Source organism: Sciurus carolinensis, chromosome 1, assembly GCF_902686445.1.
Source record: "Sciurus carolinensis chromosome 1, mSciCar1.2, whole genome shotgun sequence".
NCBI classification, from domain to species: Eukaryota; Metazoa; Chordata; class Mammalia; order Rodentia; family Sciuridae; genus Sciurus; species Sciurus carolinensis.
In genome coordinates, this window is record NC_062213.1 from 113,438,409 (window position 1) to 113,460,171 (window position 21,763).

Below are 21,763 nucleotides of genomic sequence, written 5' to 3' on the forward strand. Positions count from 1 at the left end.
CTCATATGACAGCCCTGAGCCAAGGATTTGTTTTTCTGCCTTTCCTGCCTGGAAGACACACACATTTATCTACATCAAAAAGAATTCTCTGTCTTTGTCCCCCAAAATGTAACTAGGCTCCTAGCTATGAGGGTTCAGGCTGAGACCCTCTTTTTCCTGATATGTATCACTGATGTGCTGATTCCCTTCTGAATTCCCAATCTGCATTAGGTAGCAAGTCTGCAACTCTCTGTTCATGTTAGTGTTGAGAAGCTGAGTACAGGCTCAGCTTGGGTTTCCTTTCATTCATTCTCATTTTCAATCATTGTTTTGTCCGTTCAGCTACTCGTGCACACACTGTGCAGCATACATACCCCTGACATGATGCATAGCCAGCCTGATGCCTCAACAGGAAGTAGAAATGCTGTGGGTTCTGCTGTTACCTCCACACTTCACTCTTTCCAGCCTCATTAGCCCTGGTGGAGGCTTTTGCAAACACATCCCTTTTAAAACATTTTTGAAAGGTCATCCTCAGTCTTTGCTTGAACACTCAGGTGACCTCATGTCTATCACCACACAAAAAGTATTCAGTTATTTTTTGAACATGATTTTTTTTTTGTCCTACATTGATCCTGAAATTTGACTTACTGTGGCTACTTAACCATAGTTCAAAATGAATATGCTACATACACACTCTACCCTGATAACCTCAAAATATACTATAAAATAATGTATATTAAAAAGAAATATACTTTTTGCACATGGTGACCTTTCATCAGATATGCTTTCTTCCTTTCACACTGTTTCTTTCTTTCCCACACATTCTGTGCCCTCCTCTATTTTCTCCTTTCCTTCCTATTATTTAATCCCTTATCATATCATCGGTTGTCAAATCTCTCACCATCCTGGCCTCACTTCTATGGATACACTCCAGTTTGTCAGAACTGAGCTAAAAAATTTCAATATTGCATGACCTATTGGCTCATACTTTTCCCTATTCAAAACTCATTCTTTCCCAGTGAATTTCCCCCCTTTCCTTTATCTTTCTTCCTCAAAGGACACAGTTTCACATACTTGAATTATTCAAACAATTTCCTCATCTCTTTAGTTATTACGTGTTCACAAATAATTCCCTCCAGAGATCCTCACATTCACCATTCAACAGATCTTTATGAAGAGCCTACACCAGAGTAAGCACTGTTCAAATTCCCAGGAATATACAGCAGTTAATGGAACAGACTTAATTCCCTGCTTTAGCCAGGTGAGGTAGTTCATGCCTATAATTCCAGCAATTTGGGAGACTGAGGCAGGAGGAATGCAGTTTGAGTCCAGCCTAAGCAACTTAGCAAGGCCCTAAGCAACTTAGTGAGACCCTGTCTCAAAATTTTAAAAAATTTTAAAAAGGACTGTGGATGATGTAGCCCAGTGTCCCTGAGTTTAATCCCAAGTACAAAAAAAAAAAAAAAAAAAAAATCTTAAAAATAAAAATTCCTTCTCCCTGTGTAATCTACATGCTAATGGGAAAGGCAGATAATAAATTAAAAAATAATTATATAGTGTTAGAAATTGAGAAGTGCTCTGGGAAAATAACAAGGCAATGGTGCTCAAGTGTGAGAGGGATGGCTTATGGTTGTAACTGGGTTGGTTGAGTAATTTAAATGATGAGTAAAGCTGGAGGATCATTTTCCTTCTTTTGGTAATGTAGCAGAGAGCTGGTTTAGCTCTTCTCCAGTCATTATTTGAACAGGTTGACACCAGCCATGAGCTCCAGTAGCTCCCCTTTCTAACTGCCTGCTTGTATGACCAAGGAGCTTCTGTTGTTACAAGCTCTCGTAAATATCTCATTCCCTAGCGGTATGTAGAGCCAGCTGCTGAGATTTCTGTGTGTGCAGACCATTCGTGCCCAACCTAAGAAGTAGGACAGTGAGAGTCTTTGGGATTGTGTGCACCCTCCAACTCCTCTGCTTGCATGTCATTACCCTGTAAAGCCTGTTTTCTACCTGCATCACAAGGCATAAGTGGTTTGTGTCCACGACACAGGATATCAAGGAAGGCCTCATCATGAAGTTTGCTGTGTGTAGAAACTCGGGGAAGTGAGAGAGTGAACATCCAGTGCAAAAGGAAGAAGCATCTATGACATGAGTTATATCACCAGAGCAGAAGAAGCAAAACTAGTAGGAGATAGGTCTGAGAGGTGAGGGAGGCCAGATCTTGTAAGGTCCTATAGGATGTTAGCTTTTACTCTGGAAGAAATGGGAAGCCATTGGAGGGATGTACACAAAGGAGAGACATGGTCTCACTTTGGAGGCTACTATTACTCTCTAGATAGAGGTGACAGTGGCTTGGACCAACATATAGCCATATGAGTGATAGCTTTTGAAGGTGCCCCAACTGGATGTCATGGGAGGTAAGAGAAGACCGAAGGATGACTCTCAAGTTTTGGGCCTTGGAGGGTTTTGTTTTGTTTTTAGGGCTACAGCAGATCCTAGTGTCTAGTCACAGCATTCTTGAATCAAAATGAATTATTTTCATATTTCCAATGTCTGTGTCTATCTCCCCGCTAATTTGTAAGCTTCTCTGAAGTTAGAAGTTCTACCTATTTGTTATATCTTCTTTAGTGTCTTATCACAGTCCTGTTACCTTAGTAATTTAATAAATGGCAGTCATTTTTAAAGAATATGGATTTAGAATCAGTTTCACATCTTGACAAACTATATGCCTATAAACAATCTGAAATCCCAAGGTGATGTCAAATGATGTAATTTTCCAAAACAATAGGAAAGACTATACTTATTTTATTTTCCTAATAGTTTTTTATCTTTGTACTGTATGACATTGAATACCAAGTACTGTTTATTTTTCCTAGTATCCTACACATCACTTTTACTTGCTATGTTTGAATTTCACATTAACAGCCATTTTTTTCCATTTACCAAATGTCAGAACTCGATTAAGTGAAACCAATCTGAATTATTCCTATTTTTAGTGATAATATATGAAATATACAATAAATACTAAACAAGGGAGTTTTAGTTTGTTTGATCTGGGAGAGTTAGACAAGAAGATATTTGGTGAATGTTGCTGGGAGTTTAAAAAGAAGACATGCCTGAGCTCTAAATAAAATCAGGGTAAGGATCACAATTTTAAATTAAACATTCATTAAATTCTCAGCATGTTTTCTGCTGTTAGGCCATCTGTAGACAATCTTGGCAAAAAGAACCTCCTGGCCCGTTCATCAGAGCATCTCACACAGGAGCACAGGTCTTCAGGAAGAGCGCTAGACACTCTGGGGCAGCCAATGCAGGAGGTCACTGTGCTGATAATACTACTGGTCCAGTCGCCTGATATTCTTGCTAACTACTTTTTGTTACCTAAATGAATGTGAACAAATATGCTCATTACATCTAAAAACTGAATGTTGAATAATGTCTAAAGTACCACCAAATAATTAATGGAACCTTAAACTGAAGTTCTCTCATACACACAATGGATAATTGTTAGTTCAAAATTACTTTCTGATTTGATAACCAATACCTTAAGGAAGAATGTTGACTGACAGTGGATAAGATAAAGGGGAATGAAGGGAAGGGAGGGGGCATAGGAATGGGAAAGACAGTGGAATGAATCTGACATAACTTTCCTATGGAAATATATGAATACACCACAGTGAATCTCAACATCATGTATATCCATCCATAAGACTGGGATTCTAATTAGAATAACATATTTTATTTAAATTTTATTTAAATATAGCAAAGTAGATTCTACTGTCATGTAAAATTAAAAAGAATAAAACTTTTTAAAAATTTAAAATTTAAAAAATAGGTCAGATCTGGAAAAAATGATGTTGATTGAGCTCAACCTCTACTGTGTACAGATTTCAAATATTACTGAAAATTGAGTATATTTTCATTTGCTCATGAATATTAGTACCTTATCAGGCAGACCATAATACTTTAAAGCAATTCTTGGTTAGCCTTGACAACAGAAATATAGGCATGAGAGATCAGTTACTACTACATTTTTATGATACTGCTAACCTATTATTTTCATTCACCTGACGTACTTCTGTATTCTGTGGCTTTATCTTCTCAATCAAGTCTTATAACTGAATAATATCCACTAATGATCTGCCAATCAGTTATGGCTATGGTGATAACTTCTATTCTCAATGTATTTATCAGATAACTTCTATTCCTACTAGAGAATGTTAGTATTTCAAGTTTTTGTTTGTTTTAACTTGAAAAGTTGATAAATAATATTTGTGCTCTTAATAGTTCCTAATTGAAACATTAAGCCACTAAATTATGAACGACTCATTTGATAATAATGCTGTCTATGAATGTTAGCCCAGTTGAGAGCCAGGAGTCACACACATGTGAAATCACTAGAGCCCTGCCTCTAGGGTCTCTCTGAGCTGCGTTCTTCCTCCTCTGTGCTAGTATAAAGTATTTGAAGGAGGGAAATTGGACTCTTAAGTGAAGCATGCAGTTTGCAAATGAGTACTTCAATCATAAAGAGCTCAATATTAATTTAATATTATCTACGTGGGTATTGATATGATATGAATAAGAGTGGTCTCTCAAGAAGTTTCCAAAGTAACATAGTTCATGAGCAGGGAGGCTACCTGTAATACCAGGCAGTGAATGAAGAGTCCAGAAGATGATAACCACTTCAGTATTCCCACTTGAATGTCATTGTTCTTGGCTCTTCCTAATTTTATTCTAGGACATGCACCTACCAATAATTCTTTTTAAATTTTTTTAGTTGTAATTTTACACAATATCTTTATTTTATTTATTTATTTTTATGTGGTACTGAGAACACACGCAGTGCCTCACACATGCTAGGCAAATGCTCTACTACTAGCTCCAACCCCAGCACCATCCTACCAATAATTCTTGTGTTAGAGGTGTTCTGGTGAAGTAGGAGGAGTTTGGTGAAGGAACTGAACATCTGCATATCTGTGTAGAAATAGGTAGATATATTCTCAGTATAGATGTAAATATATTTTACAAGTTAAACCATTCTGCAAGATAATTTTATCAGATGCCATGTTCTGATATTGTTTATGTCTAGATTTAAATCCATACTTTCCTAGGGAAACATGTTATCTTTTATTCTTGTCTCAGTAGGTGCCAGATATTCAAATAATGTTTTTCTAGCTCTAGGGAATTAAGGACCCAAAGGCAGTGAAAATTGACATATAGGAAGAGTGTCAACAATAAGTCATGCTACAACACGTAGAAAAGTAGAAAGCATCCCTACCAATCCTTATAATGTTTGGCTGACAGCTATACACTGGGTGGCAGGAGAAACTGATTAACCTTTTACTCCTAAGAAGATTCCTCAGGGATATAGTGTGGTTAATGCTGTGAGACATACAGTATTTAATAGCTGTTCAGCATCTCTGAAAAAATTACAGTTATTGTAGGAATATCACTGATAGATTATGGCTCTCAGGAAGCCTGGGGAATAAAACCTGAATATATTTCACATTCTTTCCTTTGTGTTTTGCCAGCCTTTGTTGGAAGTCTTATTGAGCAGTTAAGTGAGCAAAAGATGAGCTAAATGAACAGGAGGAGGAGACATAAGGAACTTGCAAAATTAAATTCCCTGCTGAGATTCTTGTCCATTCTGCAACTTTGGTTGCTTAGCACTGTTCCCCATCCTGCAGGAGCTGCAGAAGCATGTAAGAACTGACCCCTGCTTTCCACAATCAACGTCTAATTGGAGATAGAACCTGGAACACATGCAGTCATTAAATAAAAGAACCCAGAAGCGTCATGATACAAGTGCCTAACAGAGACCTAGGAAAGACTGTGAGGGAAAATGTGTGGTCTCAATTGGTCAGGAAGACTCAGAGAGGGGCTTTTGAGACAGGGAATTTAGGATTGGCAAAGACCAGGGACAGGAGCTATATGCCAAAATATGGAGTTCTGTGTTGGAAATATAACTAAGGGCCTCAAGGGGGAGTAGAAGCTGGTCTAAGTGAAAGGAATTCATGGTTGAAAATTATGGCAGATTTGTTTAGAAAGTCAGTAGGAACCAGATTATGAATTGCTCTGGGATTCAGGTCAAGAGTTTAAATTTCATAATTTAGCAAATGGAATGATAGAAGTTACATGTAGGGTGAGTAGCTGGGAGACTGAATTTAAGACAGAATGGAAAGAAAGTCAAAAACAAAAAGACCAGTTGAGGGTCTGTTGTCTGAGGTTAGAAATGATGGGAGAATTGAGAATTAGTGAAGGATTAAGAGGAAGAAGGCACTTGATTTAGACAGTAGCAAAAACCGAACAGTATACTTTTTTTTTCTTCTTGGTAAAGGTAGTTCACAAAGAGTATAGGGGAGTCATGGAGTCATTTAATGGAGTCATTGAAGGAGGGAAGAAATAAATGGGAGGTTGAGTTAGACTACAAGGAGGAACGTGATGAGTTTTGCTTCAGACAAGTTAGATCCAAGAAAACAGCTCTACCATTTCTTGGTATAGTAGTACCATGACAACATTGGAAGTCACAGACTGGAATTTAGAGGAGATTCAGAAGGCATATCCAAGAATCTGTTTCACTCATCAGGGGAAAAGAAGTAGTTTAATGAAGCCCGCAGAGGCACCAAAGCCTAACCATGCAGGCTAACTATTTGGTTGAAATTATAATATTTTAGATCAGATTTAAGAAGGTTTGAATTCTAGATACTTGACATGAATGCACATAATTAGGTCTCTTAGAGACAGGGGTAGCACTCTAATATTATGTTATTGAAACAGAGATTCAAGTCCTTTGGTAAAGCATTACCCATATTACTTCAGGAAAGTTAGATACTTTAAGATTATAGACAGGTTATCTATCTAATTTATCTACCTATTGTTGGGATTATTTAAATTATACCTAATTGTGTTTCCATTGATTTCTCATTTTTTCCTTTTAGAGATAACTTATCTCTTCTTATATTTCAGACTCTAGTTTTAAATTGCCTTCATTAGAAAATTTGGAGAAATAGTCTTCTTTTAATTCTTTATGAATGAAATAGTCCCAGAGAGGGAATCAAGAATGGACACTTAGAAAACACGCCAAGGAAAAAGATTCTCATACCTGCCAGAGTAATGTGTCAAATGCAGGCCTCTGACTTACATTCTCACAGACATGGGATAGGAATATTGACCCCAGATTTTCTGCCAATAATGGAGTTAGGTATGTACAGATTATTAGAAATGACATTCTTTTTCTAGCAGTGGGTGTATCATGGCCTCAAGAAAGTGAAAATATATCAGTTCTATATAGCCACGAATTAATTCAGGCATTTTGTAAAATTACTTGTGATGGCATATACCAACACATTTTTAAGTACAGGGCATTCAAATGAAATAGAAAAGAACCTCGATACATCAGGGCAGGCACAAGGTGAACTTGTGAGACCATCCACAAGAAACATGTGCCACAAATATGTCCCTTCAAGGTCTGTGATTCCAAGAGCAACTGAGTTCCCCCCCAGTTCCCATGGCCAGTCCATTTGGCTGGAGTCTGCTAATCCCCTCAACAGGTCATTGCTATTAGGAGTTCTAAGAACCCCTTTCTGACAAGAAAATTAGTTCTTAGAGAATTCTCTGACCCTCAATGTCAAGCCATTTTCTGAAAAGAGGCAGAAGATTTTATGAACTTATCATCCGGTTTTTTGTTTTTGTTTTTGTTTACCTGATTTTTATCTCATCTTTGGTTGTAGAAAGCTTTTTATAACAATTTAGATTAGGTCTAGGTACAGGTGACAGGAAGACAAAACAATCAGCTTGAACAGGATAGACAGTTTCTCTTTCCTGCAAAAACCTAGTGGTAGTCAACCCAGAAAAGAGAGAAGGGAAGGTCCCTCTTTTTCCACAAACTCTTTAGTAACTCAGGTTGTTTCAAGTATGTGCTCTGTCAGCATGAAAGAGAGGCTTTCCTTTTCATAGACAAAGATGGTAGTTTTCACATGCCAGACATCAGAATAGAATAAATTACTAAAAAGAGGGTGTGTTTCGGCTGTCTTGAAAGATCCTGGTAGCTGCCTTCTGATGCTTCTGCTCTATCTCATTGACCAGGAAGTTGGCCATATAGCTGTACCAAACTGCAGGGGAGGCTGGGAAATGTAGTCTTCCTGATGGGTGAACATAGTTAAACTGAGTAATCTATGATATGAAAGAGGGGTAGAATAAATAATGTAAGGAAGCTTATAACCCTTGCCTTTTCCACTGCCATGGCTCCTGGCATTAGCAGGTCAAGTATAGCTGCCTGTGGAGGTACCTGCAACAATATGGAAGGTACAGACAGAGTAGGGCAGCAGCAATTAAGAGGATGAATCCTGGGGTCCTACTGCCTGGGTTTAAATCTGGGGTGGCTCAGATACAAAGGGAAAATAGTATTAATATCTTCTTCCTAGAGCTGTTGTAGTGATTAAATGAAATACTGACTATATTGAGCATGGTACTGACACTTGATAAATATTTGATAAATATTGTTAGCTCTTATTATTAAGTGTGTAACGTAAAAAGTTTTGAGCATCCAAATGCATACATAACCTTTCTGTACATTTCTATAATTCAGAGGATATAAGTACTTTATTTGCCAGATAGGGTAAAATTCAGGGTGTTAATCGTTTCTAATTGCATTTTTCCCCTTTTGAAAATAACCTGAGATGTGCATTCTTGATTGTGAGTTGAGGGTGGTTCCTAATAAATTGGGTGGTTTTCTTAATTTTCCATGGATTCTGCATATTTCATTGACACTACTCTATAAACTCTTAATGATTCACACTAGTATTGATGTGAAACACATTTTACATCAGGTATTTATGGAATGCCCCTTTCCACTATTGTAACAAAGTGGAAGTTGGGCACCATGTCAAAAGAAGAAGGCCTTTCTTGACCAACCTTGGATAGACGGAGTTCAGAGGTGGCAACATGGAATGGATTTGCTGTCTTTGCCTGTTAAAGGATAGACCACTCTGAACTACAGTCATTCAAAATGTCAAAATAAAGAAGTCTGACTTGTTCTTCATTCAGAAACGGTGATCACAGGAGAGAAGTGGGTGAAAACGCAGCTTGATATTGTAACTTGAATGTGATAATTATCTTATGATTACAGACAACAAAATAGTTGTGCTATGTTTTTTTAACCAATTCCTAAATGCTCTTTTGCTTCTCTCTTTTTCTTTCTTTCTCTAAGCCCCCTCTTTGTTCTGTGGCTTTTCTTTTGTAACTCCTCCAGACTACAGCTTTGTTCCCCCTTCTTCCACTCCTTTCTGGTCAGGTACTGCTTTACTGCTTTTATATGTCTCTCCAGCCTGCTTCTGTTTGCAAATAAAATATTTTGACTTCTGTGTATGGCTTCTCATATAGATACATCTCCTCACAGACAGTCCCTAGAGTTCCATTACCACCATGCACTTTACTCTTCTCTGTCATAAAGTCATTGTTTGTCATGACATTTCACTTCTCTGGTTTTTGCGTGTGTGTCCATGCCATATATTTCAATAAGACATTTTATAATGTGTCTGTGGGTAGAGGTTGGAGAGGGATGGGGACTGGAAGTATAAAGGGAGATGAAGTATTCTGCAAAACCATTAATTTTTTTTTGAGGACTAGAAATTTTAGGTGAGGAAAGACAGTGTTTATGTATTTCTACTAAGAAAATAAAAAGAACCCAAATCCTAATTTTACTTTCCAATAGAAGTACAAAATTCAGTACATATTGCTTGAAAGGATGACTGGTGCCCATCAATCCTACAGCTCTTTAGTTGGTGCCCAGGCATTTCTGTCATTAGCTAGAGAGTTTAATGGCTATTTATGTGGCATTGAGGGGACAACATTATGGCAAAGTAAAATATGTCTTCTTACGGGTTTAAAAAAATTAACCTGTAAGTTCCAATAGAATCATAGAATTTTGAAATAGAAAGACCTTAAAAGTCATCTAGTACAAACCTTTCATTTTATAGATGAGAAAAATGTGGTCTAGAGGGGTTAAGAGGCCTGTGCAAGGTCACATAGTTAAGTTGATGATTGGGTTTTCCCATCACAGGGGTGTTTTTATGTGCACTGACTCTAAGAGTTGTGCCCCAGCAATGGGACAGTTTTCAGTAAGAAAACCATTAAAGTGGTTTGTGTCCTGAACAGTAAAATAAAATTACCTATTTTTACTCCCTTTACAGTTCTGAAATCTACAGCATCGCCATTCATTTATCTTTTGATCGACACCTAGAGACTAAAAACATTTCTATCATTACAAAGCCATGAGTAATGGGCCAGGGAGCCCTGTCACCAAGTGGGCACACTTTTCCAGGGCAACACGGGTCATAGCTGTGGCTGCCTGGGGACTGGGAACCGTTAAACATACAGATGGATGAAGTTTCCCGTTCATGTCTTTTTCTTATGCTGAAGTTCCTCCACCATTTCAGATTTATGAAGTCCCACCAATCTCAGATGAGTGATTCTCAGAATCACCGAACATATAATTGAAAACAGTTTATGAGCCTGAAGAGCAACAGGTGGAGAAGTTGATATAAAACATATTATGAAACCCTAGAGGCTCCGAACCTGGAGCTTGAGTGGACTTTTCCTTTCAGAGCAGGGAGAGATCCTTGCCTACCATCAAAAATATTAAATCAAACAAAAAAATCTCCGAATACAGGAGTTGAATTCCCTGGCAACTTTTTTTGATTAGACATTTTAGTTAAAGTGTCCTGAAGGCAGTATTTGTGTTCTTTCTACGAAACTTCTTTCACACTCTTTCACGTAAATTATATATGAAACAATAACTGGGTTTGTCCCCAGACAGTTTTAACATAGAGTTTGGTTAGGAGGGGATATGCCATTTAATTAGAAGTGATGACATCAATTTGACAGACTTTTATCAGAGCAAAGAATTTAGTTATTTGAGAATTGGTCACAGCAGTTGTTAGATAATATATAGGGCTTGACCTCAGAGGTTCTAGTTAGAAATAGATGTAGCATCATAACAGCTTTGTGCTGAAGTCATTTTAGAATCCATCTTTCAGTTAGTAACTCAGATATTAGCTAGTTTTGTTTTAATTAGTTTTTCTTAAAATTAGTTTTTAAAGATTAGGAAGTTTTTAAGAATAATATGAAGACAGAAGAGTGGTTCTTTAAACTTAAGAAAGGAATTCGCCCACACTTGATTGAATTGAAACAGTCTCTGTGCTGCTTCAAGCTCCCATCTGCCACCACCACTGGCTGTGATGAAGTCACGGCTCACATTTTGGTGGCATCAGTCATGTTCTTCTGACTGGGATCTTATGGCTGCTCACTAACCACATGTCCACCCTGATTCCCATCATGTCCTTTGCAGTGCTAAGTCCAAAAGTGCTGGGCATCGCCATCGCTCGGTATGACTTCTGCGCAAGAGATATGCGAGAACTCTCCCTGTTGAAAGGAGATGTGGTGAAGATTTACACGAAGATGAGTGCAAATGGCTGGTGGAGAGGAGAAGTAAATGGCAGGGTGAGTCATGGCTCTCAAGTGCTTGTGCCCTTGACTGAAGCAGGTTGGTGGGGTGCATGATTGTCACCCATCATGGGGCGGCCTTCACACCACCCACCCCTGGTCTCAGAGACCAGTGTCATGCCTTACTGAAAACATGTTGCATAAATACCACAGTGGCATCAAGAAAGTCCACAGCAGCAAACTGGATGGCTTCCTGTTTGAAGAGGAGTTAAGGAGTATTTCAATTCTTTTTAGAACCTCAGCCACACAGCCTACACTTTATGTGTAGTGCCAGATATTGATAAGAGCTGCTGGTCCCAATTGGAAAGAATGGGGCATGGTACTCTGTCTTTATACCCAGTTCTACAGCAGAAATAGGAATCATTACGTACTTGAGACCTGTGTTACACTTAATTTACATATTTATTTGTGTGCTAACAGATTCTGATTCACTATTGAAGCTAACTTTATAACTCCATTTCTATCACTCAATCTATAAGACTTCTAAGAACAGCCTAATAAACCCATCATCTTTACCTATAGTGGACATAAAACCCCAGCTTAATTGGGGTTTTATGAAAACAGAGGGCTGTTTGTAGAATCCTTTGAAATGCCAGATGCAAAGTCATGTTGATTGCTTTTCTTCTTTAGGTGGGCTGGTTTCCATCCACATATGTGGAAGAGGATGAATAAATTCCAATCCAGCATTGGACCCTGCACCAAAAATCTCAGAGAAGGGATAAACAGAAGCCCGCACAGCATTATGAATTAACTGCAGTGTTTAAAAAGCTGAATTTCTGCTGTTCAATATACTCCCTCCTAAGTCTTAATGCTGAGATTTCTAAAGATGCTTGGTACTGACAGATTAATGGCTTGCCTAGAGCTGTGCAAGAAACAGCCTGCCAGTCTGTCATTGTCAGGGGCCAGGGCAAAGCCAAAAGCTTTTCTTCCTAAAAGAGTCCTACAAACACATTGATTCAGGTTTCTCTTTATTTCATTGGGTCAGACACCATAAATGCCCACCATTAGTAAATGCTTAATGCATGTTTACTTTACTCTCACCTTCCATTCACCAGGGTTTTTGATGGCACAAAGAAGCAGAAGTTTAATTTTGCTTTTCTCAGCATGAAGAAAAATTAGAGTCCTGCCATTTGGGTAGGATCCAACCTACTGGAAAGATCTAGAATTACTTGTCTTAAATTGCCCAACAGGTGACTCATTGCCCAGCAAACACTTTTACCCCCAGATGTTACTCATGATAAACATGTAAGAGGCAATTGCTCTGGTTTGCATCATAAGTGATACATTCCAGAAGGGTTTTAATTATTCACTTGATGTCCTGATTATATTTGCAGACTTCTTTGTAAAAAGGGGAAAAAAGCACATGAAAGAGAGAGTCTTCATATTAAATCTTCACATTCTTCATGGCTTCATAGGTTTATTTTGGTAGTACTTGACTTGATGAAATAATCTTGACTGGGCATATTATGAATAGTTGCCAATAGTCTGAGTAAGGTGGCATTGTTTACAGAAACAGACCAAGGGCTATAATCTATAGTAAGTCATTTTGTAGCAGCAGTATCTATTAACATATGCCTTTTCCTCTCCTCTTGGAAAGACCTGGAACATATTTGTTGATTCCCACATTTTTTCAGAGCAGCACAAACTACTCTAAGACTACTTTCTTTTCTACAGTAGCACAAACTATTTTGTTGAGGATTTCGGAAGGAAAGCACACCTGGGTCCTTTATGCATTTCTGGGATAGAAGGAGGATCACTGAACTTCTTGGGCTTCCCATCTGCAGGCATTTCTGAACATGTACTGACTGGTGGGAAGATGAGTTTTGCAGTAGATTTATTTTAACAGGCCTTCACTATTTTATGTGAGGGATCTAAATATATTCTTCCTGGGATGCACAGAGTCCCCTGTTGAGGCAGTTAAGACACTAACTTGGCCCTTTCCTGATGAAATACTTCCTCCATAGTAGAAATCATGCTCTGACAAGATTTGGAGAGTTTCATGTTTGGGGGAAAAATTTCAAGCATTAACTACACAGAGCCAAACTAGTAATGTTGAGTTCTGAAATTTTGGGCCCTCTCTGAAATGAAGTAGCTGTGGCCTGACTCTCCCCCAACCCACTAGGTGCCAGAACATGATGTTCAGTGGACACATCCCCTGCTAGAGACCTTTGTGGGCTAGGTCTTCTCATCTAGGATAGACTCAAGACCTTTACCTCAGAATTGTGTAAACTGTGATTGTGTTTTAGAAAAATTATTATTTGTTAAATCAGTTAAGTTTTTGTATATGTGTAAACTATCATAAAAATGTGTTTTACAGAATGTTCTGTATAGTGAAGTTACACTGCCAAGGTGCACTCTTGGAGTGGATTCTTCTCTATAAGTCTTACCCGTGACTCTTTTCCTGGGAATGTTTTGTCTGTTACTGTCAGTCAAATGTTATTATGGAGGGCACAGCTTCACACAAATTGAAATGCTCCTGTGTACAGTGTTGTTGTATGTATCGTTTATTTCAGTCAATATATTCCCCCTCTTACAAATGGTATGTGGTCTTCCTGTTGCATTTCATTGGTCTGGGTGTTTCAGAGCAGAGGCTATTAGAGCCCCTTTTCATGACATTACTGATTACAACTTTGTCTTTGTTTAATACTTTGTATTGGAAACTTTAAATGCTGCAGATTTGTGTAGATTTCTAATACCAAAGACAGAAGTAAGTGTTTTCCATATACTTTGTCTTGCCTGTATGCAGCCCTTGTGTAATATGGTGAATTAGAGTGGTATTTTACTTTGTAATATTTTGTAAATATGTCAATACAATAAATGGTTACTACTTGCATTAAATTGATTTCTTGAGAGTTGGAGAGTCTTTCCATTGAATAATGACATAACTCCCATATGCCAATCTCATAATTAACATGGGAATGCAAACCCTAATTTTGGTTGGGTTTAGCTCACAATTACCATCTAAATTGAGGGCCCTTAACTGTAAAATAAACTCAGTCTTTGCCAGTAGTACCTATTGACATGCTCTTGATATGTCACACACTATTCTGAGTGCCTTCCTTTCGGTGCACATACAATGACCCCTATAACGTCTCCATTTTCAGATGAGAAGACTAAGGTACATCAAGAGGTTCAACTTTCCCGAGGTCAATGGCTGTTAAATGTCAGAACTGGGTTCCAGCCTGGGAAGTCTGGGTCTGAAGCCCAAAGAACCAACACCCTATCGTGTAAGCTTGATAAGGCAAGACAGAGATTAGCAATTTTTTTAAGCTTATATAGCCACAAAGAAACCATTTTATAATAGTGATTTAAACAATTGAAGATCAATAGAATTAAGAAATATTCCACTATTCCTACTCTAAAAGAAAACCCCCAAACAGATATTGCCTAGAGAGATTAGCATCAGAGAGTGAGCTCCCCTGCCCCTGCCCTGCTTTTGATTTAGTTTTTGCACTAGGAAATTATGACAGCAGCCAGAAGGACTGGGAACCTGCTTCCCTTGGTAGAGCAGGCCTGCAGGCTGTCCATCTCAGGGAGGGAGTAGGTGCATATTCCTCCTAAGGACCAGGAAAGAAAAGCCGGTTCCACTGTGGTTCTGCTTGACATCACCCTCACACTGTGCTCAGAAAATTCCCCCTCTTTTCATTATGATATGTGTCACACAGCTCTCCTTTTATTTAAAGAGCTAATTCCATTGGTGTCTTTATCACTTCCCTTTGATATATTAACATTTATGTGCCTCTTAGACTGGATTAGTTCACCATCCACACCACTGCCCACTGTGCTCAGAAAGGTCCCTCTCTACTTGTCCATTAACATGGGAACACAGTCTTTTGTAACATTCCTGTGTTTTGTCTTCCAGCCAGTAGTTCCTATATGTTGGTAGCTGGTTTTTAGGTGACCTGCTTTGTTCCACTTACTTTGACAGCTGTAGAGAGAAGATTAAAGAAAGCACAACCCCAGAAGTCAGACTGACTGTCTAGGTTCAGATCCCACCCCTGCCAGGCAGGACCTCAGCAGTCAATATTGTCATCACGCCTACTTCACAGCCTGGTGGAAGACTCACCAGAGATAAGCACATATCAAGTGGAATTGTGCCTGGCTTTCTCAGAGTCACATCTGGTCCTCATTATCATTGTCATTGTCAGATGGATTTGCTGACAATTTGGGCAGTTGCCATCCTTTTGAATTCCTTTAACATAATCAGGTTTATTTATTAGATTAAGGTGGCCAACTGCAGATTCTAAATTAATCCTTCTAGGAAGGGAATTGATACTATTTGGTGTCACAGGAAAAGGGAGAGTTTTAGCATCAGTCAGACCTGGACTCAACTATAACTCTACCGCTGACTTTTCTGAGCATCAGTTTCCTTTCTGTAATACAAGAATAGTTCTAAGTGTCTGAGAGAACTGTTATGAAGAATAAACAACATATGAGAAACCCCTTCTCCAGAGCCTAGCACACAGTAGGCCCTTAAGAATAAGTTGTTCTCCCTCCTTTTATGAACTACAAAATATGTACTGGAGTCCCAAATTATGTTCTTATAGCCTTTATTTTGAATACATTTGAATGATTATGTATTGTTGCTTACCCATGGTTTAATTTTCAGCAAATTATAGATAGAGTAATAGGTTTACATTCAAGAAGATTAATATGCAAACCCATAAACAATCTCAGAAGTGAATTTAACAGCTCCACATGGTTTTAACCAGGAAAATGGAATTTTTACCCAGCCCCAAATCATTTAGACTTAGTCCATTAGTCACTTCATTTTTCACTGAAACTAGTTTTCTGGGATTGGTCAGACTCTGATTAGAAATGTTATGCACCTGCCTGGTCTGGCAGACTTTGGAAGGCATCTAATTCTAAGTAACAAGTCCCGGGATGGAGGTCGAAAAGGGATCCCGTATCTCATTAGGCACCGTTGCTTAGACCAGATTGGAGAAAATAGTGACAGAAAAACAAAACAAAACTCCTTTTGAAGCATGCTAGATTCTGGCTATGCCAGAAAGTTCCAGAATTTCTGGGCACAGTGTAACCAGCAATAATGAATCAGGCACAGGGCCAGATGGTGAGAGGCCTCGGTGCCAAAAGAATATGTAGAAAAGTCAATTCATGACCTGTCCTCTTGGAGTCCTGGGTAAGATAGAAGGTGAACTCTAAAATGGCTCAGTGTCCAGCCCATGACGTGACTTGCCCAAGGTCATCAGATATAAAATGCTGGCCAAGACTCAAACCCAGGTGTCCTGGCTCAATGACAAATACATGCTCTTTACATTTCTCTGTGATACTTCTGACCATCGAGATATTTCTACAACTTATAAGACTTTTCTCTTGGGAATCATTCTGGGGAGCTTCTGGATCCTGGGAGAATGTGGTGAGGTCACTATGCTTTATCCACTTGCTGTCAGCAAGACTTTGAAATGTGTCAGCAGACCTAATTATGACTCAGGAGCTTGATCAGGGAATGCTTGTGAATTTTCTAGTGATCTGAATGACCCCTTCACAGAAAGGGAAAGTTGGTTTTTATTGTTTACTCCCAGCAGTAATTTCTGGTCTGTCTTCTTTTCTCACTTATATATTCTTAGCTTATACTGGCATGTGTCAGACAGTATGCTAGGCATTTATTATGTATGATCTCACTTATCTTATGTAATCCTTCTGAAAATTCACAAAAGATTTATATCATTTTGTTTTTTAGTCATAAAATCTCTAGTCCTAGTTAAGTATCTCTTCCATATTGCAACTGGATTTTAAGACATGTTTTACTCTTCTACTTGATATGCCTCTTTGTCTAAGATGCTATAGAGACTAATGGTTAAGGGTTCAGCCTTAGAACAAATCTGTCTGTCTCTACCACTTAGTAGCTGTCCGACCTTGGGTGAATGCATACACTGCCAGTTCATTTGCTTCTCTGAAGTTCAAATGGGGAGATGAGAGCACTTTACTTCAGAGGGTTTTCATAAAGATTAAATGAGAAAATATGTGTAAGATCTTTAGAAAATCGTCCGATGAAAAATAGTTAACAAACAAGAGTTTTGTAAATTACCTTTTGGCCACCATTTTAAATTTACATGCAAAAATAAATTTTAAAAATTTACAAAGTTAACTCAGATGTGGGAGAAAAATCTCTTTGTATATTAGCCTCTGGAAGAAACATCTATAGTTAACTTTTCATATTAGTAATGCTTTAAAAATTATGCACAAGTGATGCACAAATAAAATGCTCTTCCAGAGCACGATGTATCAGTTACCTACTGCTACATAACAAATTACTCCAAAACTTTGTGGTTGAGGACAACAAACATTTATTATTGCACAGTTTCTGTGGGTCAGGGAACAGATCAGGGAACAGATTCAGTGGGTATTTTCAGCTCAGACTCTCCCACGAGACTTCAATCAAGGTGTCAGCCAGGGTTACAGTTATCTTAAGGCTCACTGGCATTCAGAAGTGCGCCACAGTTCACTCATGTGAACCTCCCCACATGGCCACCTCACCACATGGCAGCTGGCTTATCCCAAAATAAGCATCCAAGAGTGAAAGAGCAAGAGCACTCAGGGTGAAGGCTTACGTTCCTATAACTTTCTCAGAAGTGACATCCATCACTTCTGCTCTGTTCTATTCCTTGAATTCCTAAATCCAGCCATTCTCAAGGGAAAGAGATTACAGAAGGACAAACACCAAGAGAGAGGGATTGCTGGGGGCTGTCCCAATGGATGCCTGCCACAACTGGGTAAATGAAAAGGCCATTGAAACCAAATATGAGGCCTATTAGGAAGGCATAGATTTCATTAGGGAAATTTAGCTGAATCTAAAATTTAGCTCTTTGTAGAAAACAATCTCCTGTTGATTTCTTAAATCTATATTTACTGAATGTCTACTCAATACCATCCTCTACAGGGGATACAAGGATGAATAAGAGAGGGATGTCTCTCCAGGGGAGCTCATTTCTCATTTAGCAAATGTCCCTCTTGAGGCTCAAAGTGTTGGGAGAGGGAGTGGGAAGTGGTGGGCGAGAAGAGCCAGTTGCCTAATATGTAAGAAGTGGGCTCAATCTCATAGTCACACAGAGAAAAATGGAAACATCAACCAGGCATGCCTGGAAGTAGCTGTTGAAAATTTACATCTCTAGATTCCACAAGTATCTGACAAAACCTTGACTCATTCATTCAACAAGCATGTATTGAGCTCCTTCTGTGAACTCTGCAGTGCCAGGCTTTCAGGACACAACAAACCTGACATAATTCCTACACTTGAGGAACTCCTGTGATTCCAGAGCTTGACAAAACAATAGACAGATGATGTGTGAGGTTAGGTGCCAATCTGTTATTTGGGGAGAAAAGCAAAACGAGTGAGGAGAAAGGTGCCATGACCTGCATAGCAGTTCGTTCAGGTACTGGATGGGGCAATGAGGCGATGAAGAAAAGACAAAGAGACACACAAATAGAGAAAAAGTTGGGGCCAGGTGGTTCTACATCCCCTGATGAGGGATGGAAAACCCAGAGCCAGTTCAGCGTGTTTATTATATAGGGTTTTTTTTTTCTTTTTTAAAGAAACTAGTGTTTATTTTCTGTATCCTTATTTCCATTTTGTTTAATAAGTGTCTTCAAGACACTGGTTTTTTTCTACTCACTCACTCAGTAGCCTGAGCAGTGGGAGCTGCAAACCAGTCTTCAGTGGCCGGCTGGGCACTCCAGTCTTCAGTAGGGAACTGCTGGATAGGCCCAGAGGGCACCTGCATACCTTTAGACCAGTCTGCAACCTCAGGTAGTAGCAGTGAACTCAGGAGCTGGAGCAGTTCATTCACCCTGAAATTCCTCCTTGGTCACAGCTTTTTTAGCAGCAGCCTGCTCTTCCTTTTCAATCTCTTCAGGATCTCTGTAGAAGTAGAGATCAGGCATGACCTCCCACGGGTGTTCACTGGGGGTAGGGGGCGATTGTACCATACATGTGCAGAACTTCTCGGGCCAGCATCCACACCTCGGACCCACAGAATGAACTCCCTTTTTGTTGCACGGAATGGCAATGTCCACATAACACAGAGGAGAGTCTGTGTAACACAGCGCAATGGTGGGCAGATTGACATAAGATACTTCTGTAAGAGGCGGGTGGTCAGCCCTGGAATCAGTAACCATCAGAAGACGTGGCTCCTGGAAGGCTGCCTGGATCTGGTTAGTGAAGGTTCCAGGAGTGAAGTGGCCAGCAATAGGAGTGGCTCCAGTGGCAGCAGCAAACTTCAGCACAGCCTGCTGGCCAGTATTCCTACATATGACACTGACATCAGCAAGGTTTCCAATGGCAACAATGGCACGAGCTGCCAGCAGAAGCTTCTTCCAGGTCCTCTTCAGGTTTTTGACATAGATGCCATCGCTTCTCCTTTTGTAGATTATTGTTCCCTCTGGAAATCAAGGTTAGTGCCACCTAAGTGGGTTCCTGCTGCAAGGAATTTGAGGACATCCTCCTCCTTCATTTGCAGGATGTCAAAGGCTCTGGACATTGTGACAGTTTCCTTTTAAGTTATAACAGGAATCAAGAACAATGCTGTATGGACCCCTCCCTGGGTAGTGTGGAAAATATTATATAGGTTTTAGCATGGAAAGGGTTATTATGAGAAAGTTTCTTCAAAACAAGCAAAACCAAAGTCATAGGTCATAGGTGTGAGCAGCCCAATTATGATTATCAACTTGCACCCACAACTTCGTATCCCCAGGGAGCTGGTGTCTGCCTTCAGGGTCAAGAACTGAGAGCTCCATGGCAGGTACAGAACCTCCTATTGAACAGGGCGTCACCATAGCAACTGGGCAATCTTTATCAGCAACTTCACACTGAAAGTTCCCAGGACAGGCATTGCCTCTGTCACAAGCCAGCTCAAGAACCTTAATTCAGTCACCTTTCCCTAAAGGAAGTCCTCAGGAAGAAATTTTTTTTTGAGTTGAAACCTAATTTAAGTTAGAAAGGAAAACTATGTGAATATCTGAGTGCATGATGTTTGGAGAACAAGAGCCCAGAGCAGTTGGGGAGGGTGAGAAGTAGAGAAAGCTTTCTGGGGAGCTAGAAATGGATAGGCCTGTAAAGGGAGCATGATATGAGCCACTGAAGGGTTTACACAGGGAGAGATGTCATTTTATTTACATTCAGAAGGCTCACAGTTGTTGCTGTGCAGAGGATAGGGCTAGACCTGTGAAATCGACACTGCCATCTTTCCATAATTTTGCCAGGGCTGCCAAAACAAAGGCCCACAGTCTGAGTGGTAAAAACAGCAAGAACTATTGCCTGACAGCTCTGGAGTCCATGGGTCCAAGGACAAGTTGCCAGCAAGACCACACTCCCCCTCAAGCTACTAAAGAAGGATCTGTTCCCAGGATGGTTTTTAGCTTCTGTCATTTCTTGGTTTGTGACAGCATAGATCTAACTTTTACACTGTATTCCCCTGGTGTGTGTGTCATGTTCAAATTTCCCCCTCTATCAGAACACAAGTTATACTGAGTTGGGGGCTCATGCTATTGCAGTATGGGTTCATCTTAACTAATTATTAAATGTTGCTCCAGAGGTTAGGGCTTCAACATAAACATTTGTTGGGAGGGAAGACACAATTCAATACATGACAATTTTCCTCCCGATAGTCTTAGATTATCAGAGAACTTCCTAAACAATACAAGTGTTTCAGCAGAGATTAACAGAGACAGAGTGCAGCATAGGAAGAGGAAAGTGAGCTAAAGAGAATGTTCACCTATAAACAGAATGTTTCCAGTGTCTGTCTCTGCTCTGCTCAGCCCCAAACCATGTAAACCAAGTCAAGCTTTGATAGAAATTCAAGTAGATGCTGGCTGAGACAATACCAACTCCACCTAAGTATTTGTGAGTTTCTCCATCAGCCCCAGGTGAATTACGCTTTTCTCACCCTGTGTGTCAGGATCACACATCTTCTAAACAGGATAGGAACACTCCTAGGTGCTTTTGTGTGGTGAGCTCATTAGGAACAAGCAACCTATTTAAATGAATTAATGAAACAGCCTTGAATTCTGTGCAAATTAGGCCTGCATAATATGAGGAAGGGACGAAAAGTGTTCTGTGGTTTTGCAGAGAGGTGGAAAATGCCCTCAGCATTTATTACACTTAATGATGAGATATTGTTGCTGAGTGGTTTGAAGGAGAAAATTTACATTAATAATATGTGATGCAATGAATCTAAATTAGTATAGAAAAAACTGTTTTCTTTACCTTTATTCAACCTATCTGATCTACTCATTACTTGATTTATTTTGCATTTTTCTATCTCAGTTTTAAGGTT

At 39.3% G+C, this 21,763-nt stretch overlaps 1 protein-coding gene and 1 pseudogene across 4 annotated transcripts in view; one reads left to right on the top strand and one right to left on the bottom strand.

The window, feature by feature from the left end:
• The window catches only part of Vav3 (vav guanine nucleotide exchange factor 3), a 367,327-nt gene extending 353,023 nt beyond the window's left edge, over nt 1-14,304 (top strand). For all 4 annotated transcript variants that reach the window (XM_047545972.1, XM_047545990.1, XM_047545982.1 and 1 more), the window contains 2 exons: nt 11,317-11,468; nt 12,102-14,304. In XM_047545972.1, coding sequence (XP_047401928.1) covers nt 11,317-11,468; nt 12,102-12,143 — 194 coding nt within the window. In that variant the 3' untranslated portion in view covers nt 12,144-14,304. The remainder of the gene's footprint in view (nt 1-11,316; nt 11,469-12,101) is intronic.
• Nucleotides 14,305-19,105: 4,801 nt separating this feature from the next.
• On the bottom strand, nt 19,106-19,969 carry LOC124965335 (40S ribosomal protein SA-like; annotated as a pseudogene).
• Between the last annotated feature and the right edge of the window lie 1,794 nt (nt 19,970-21,763).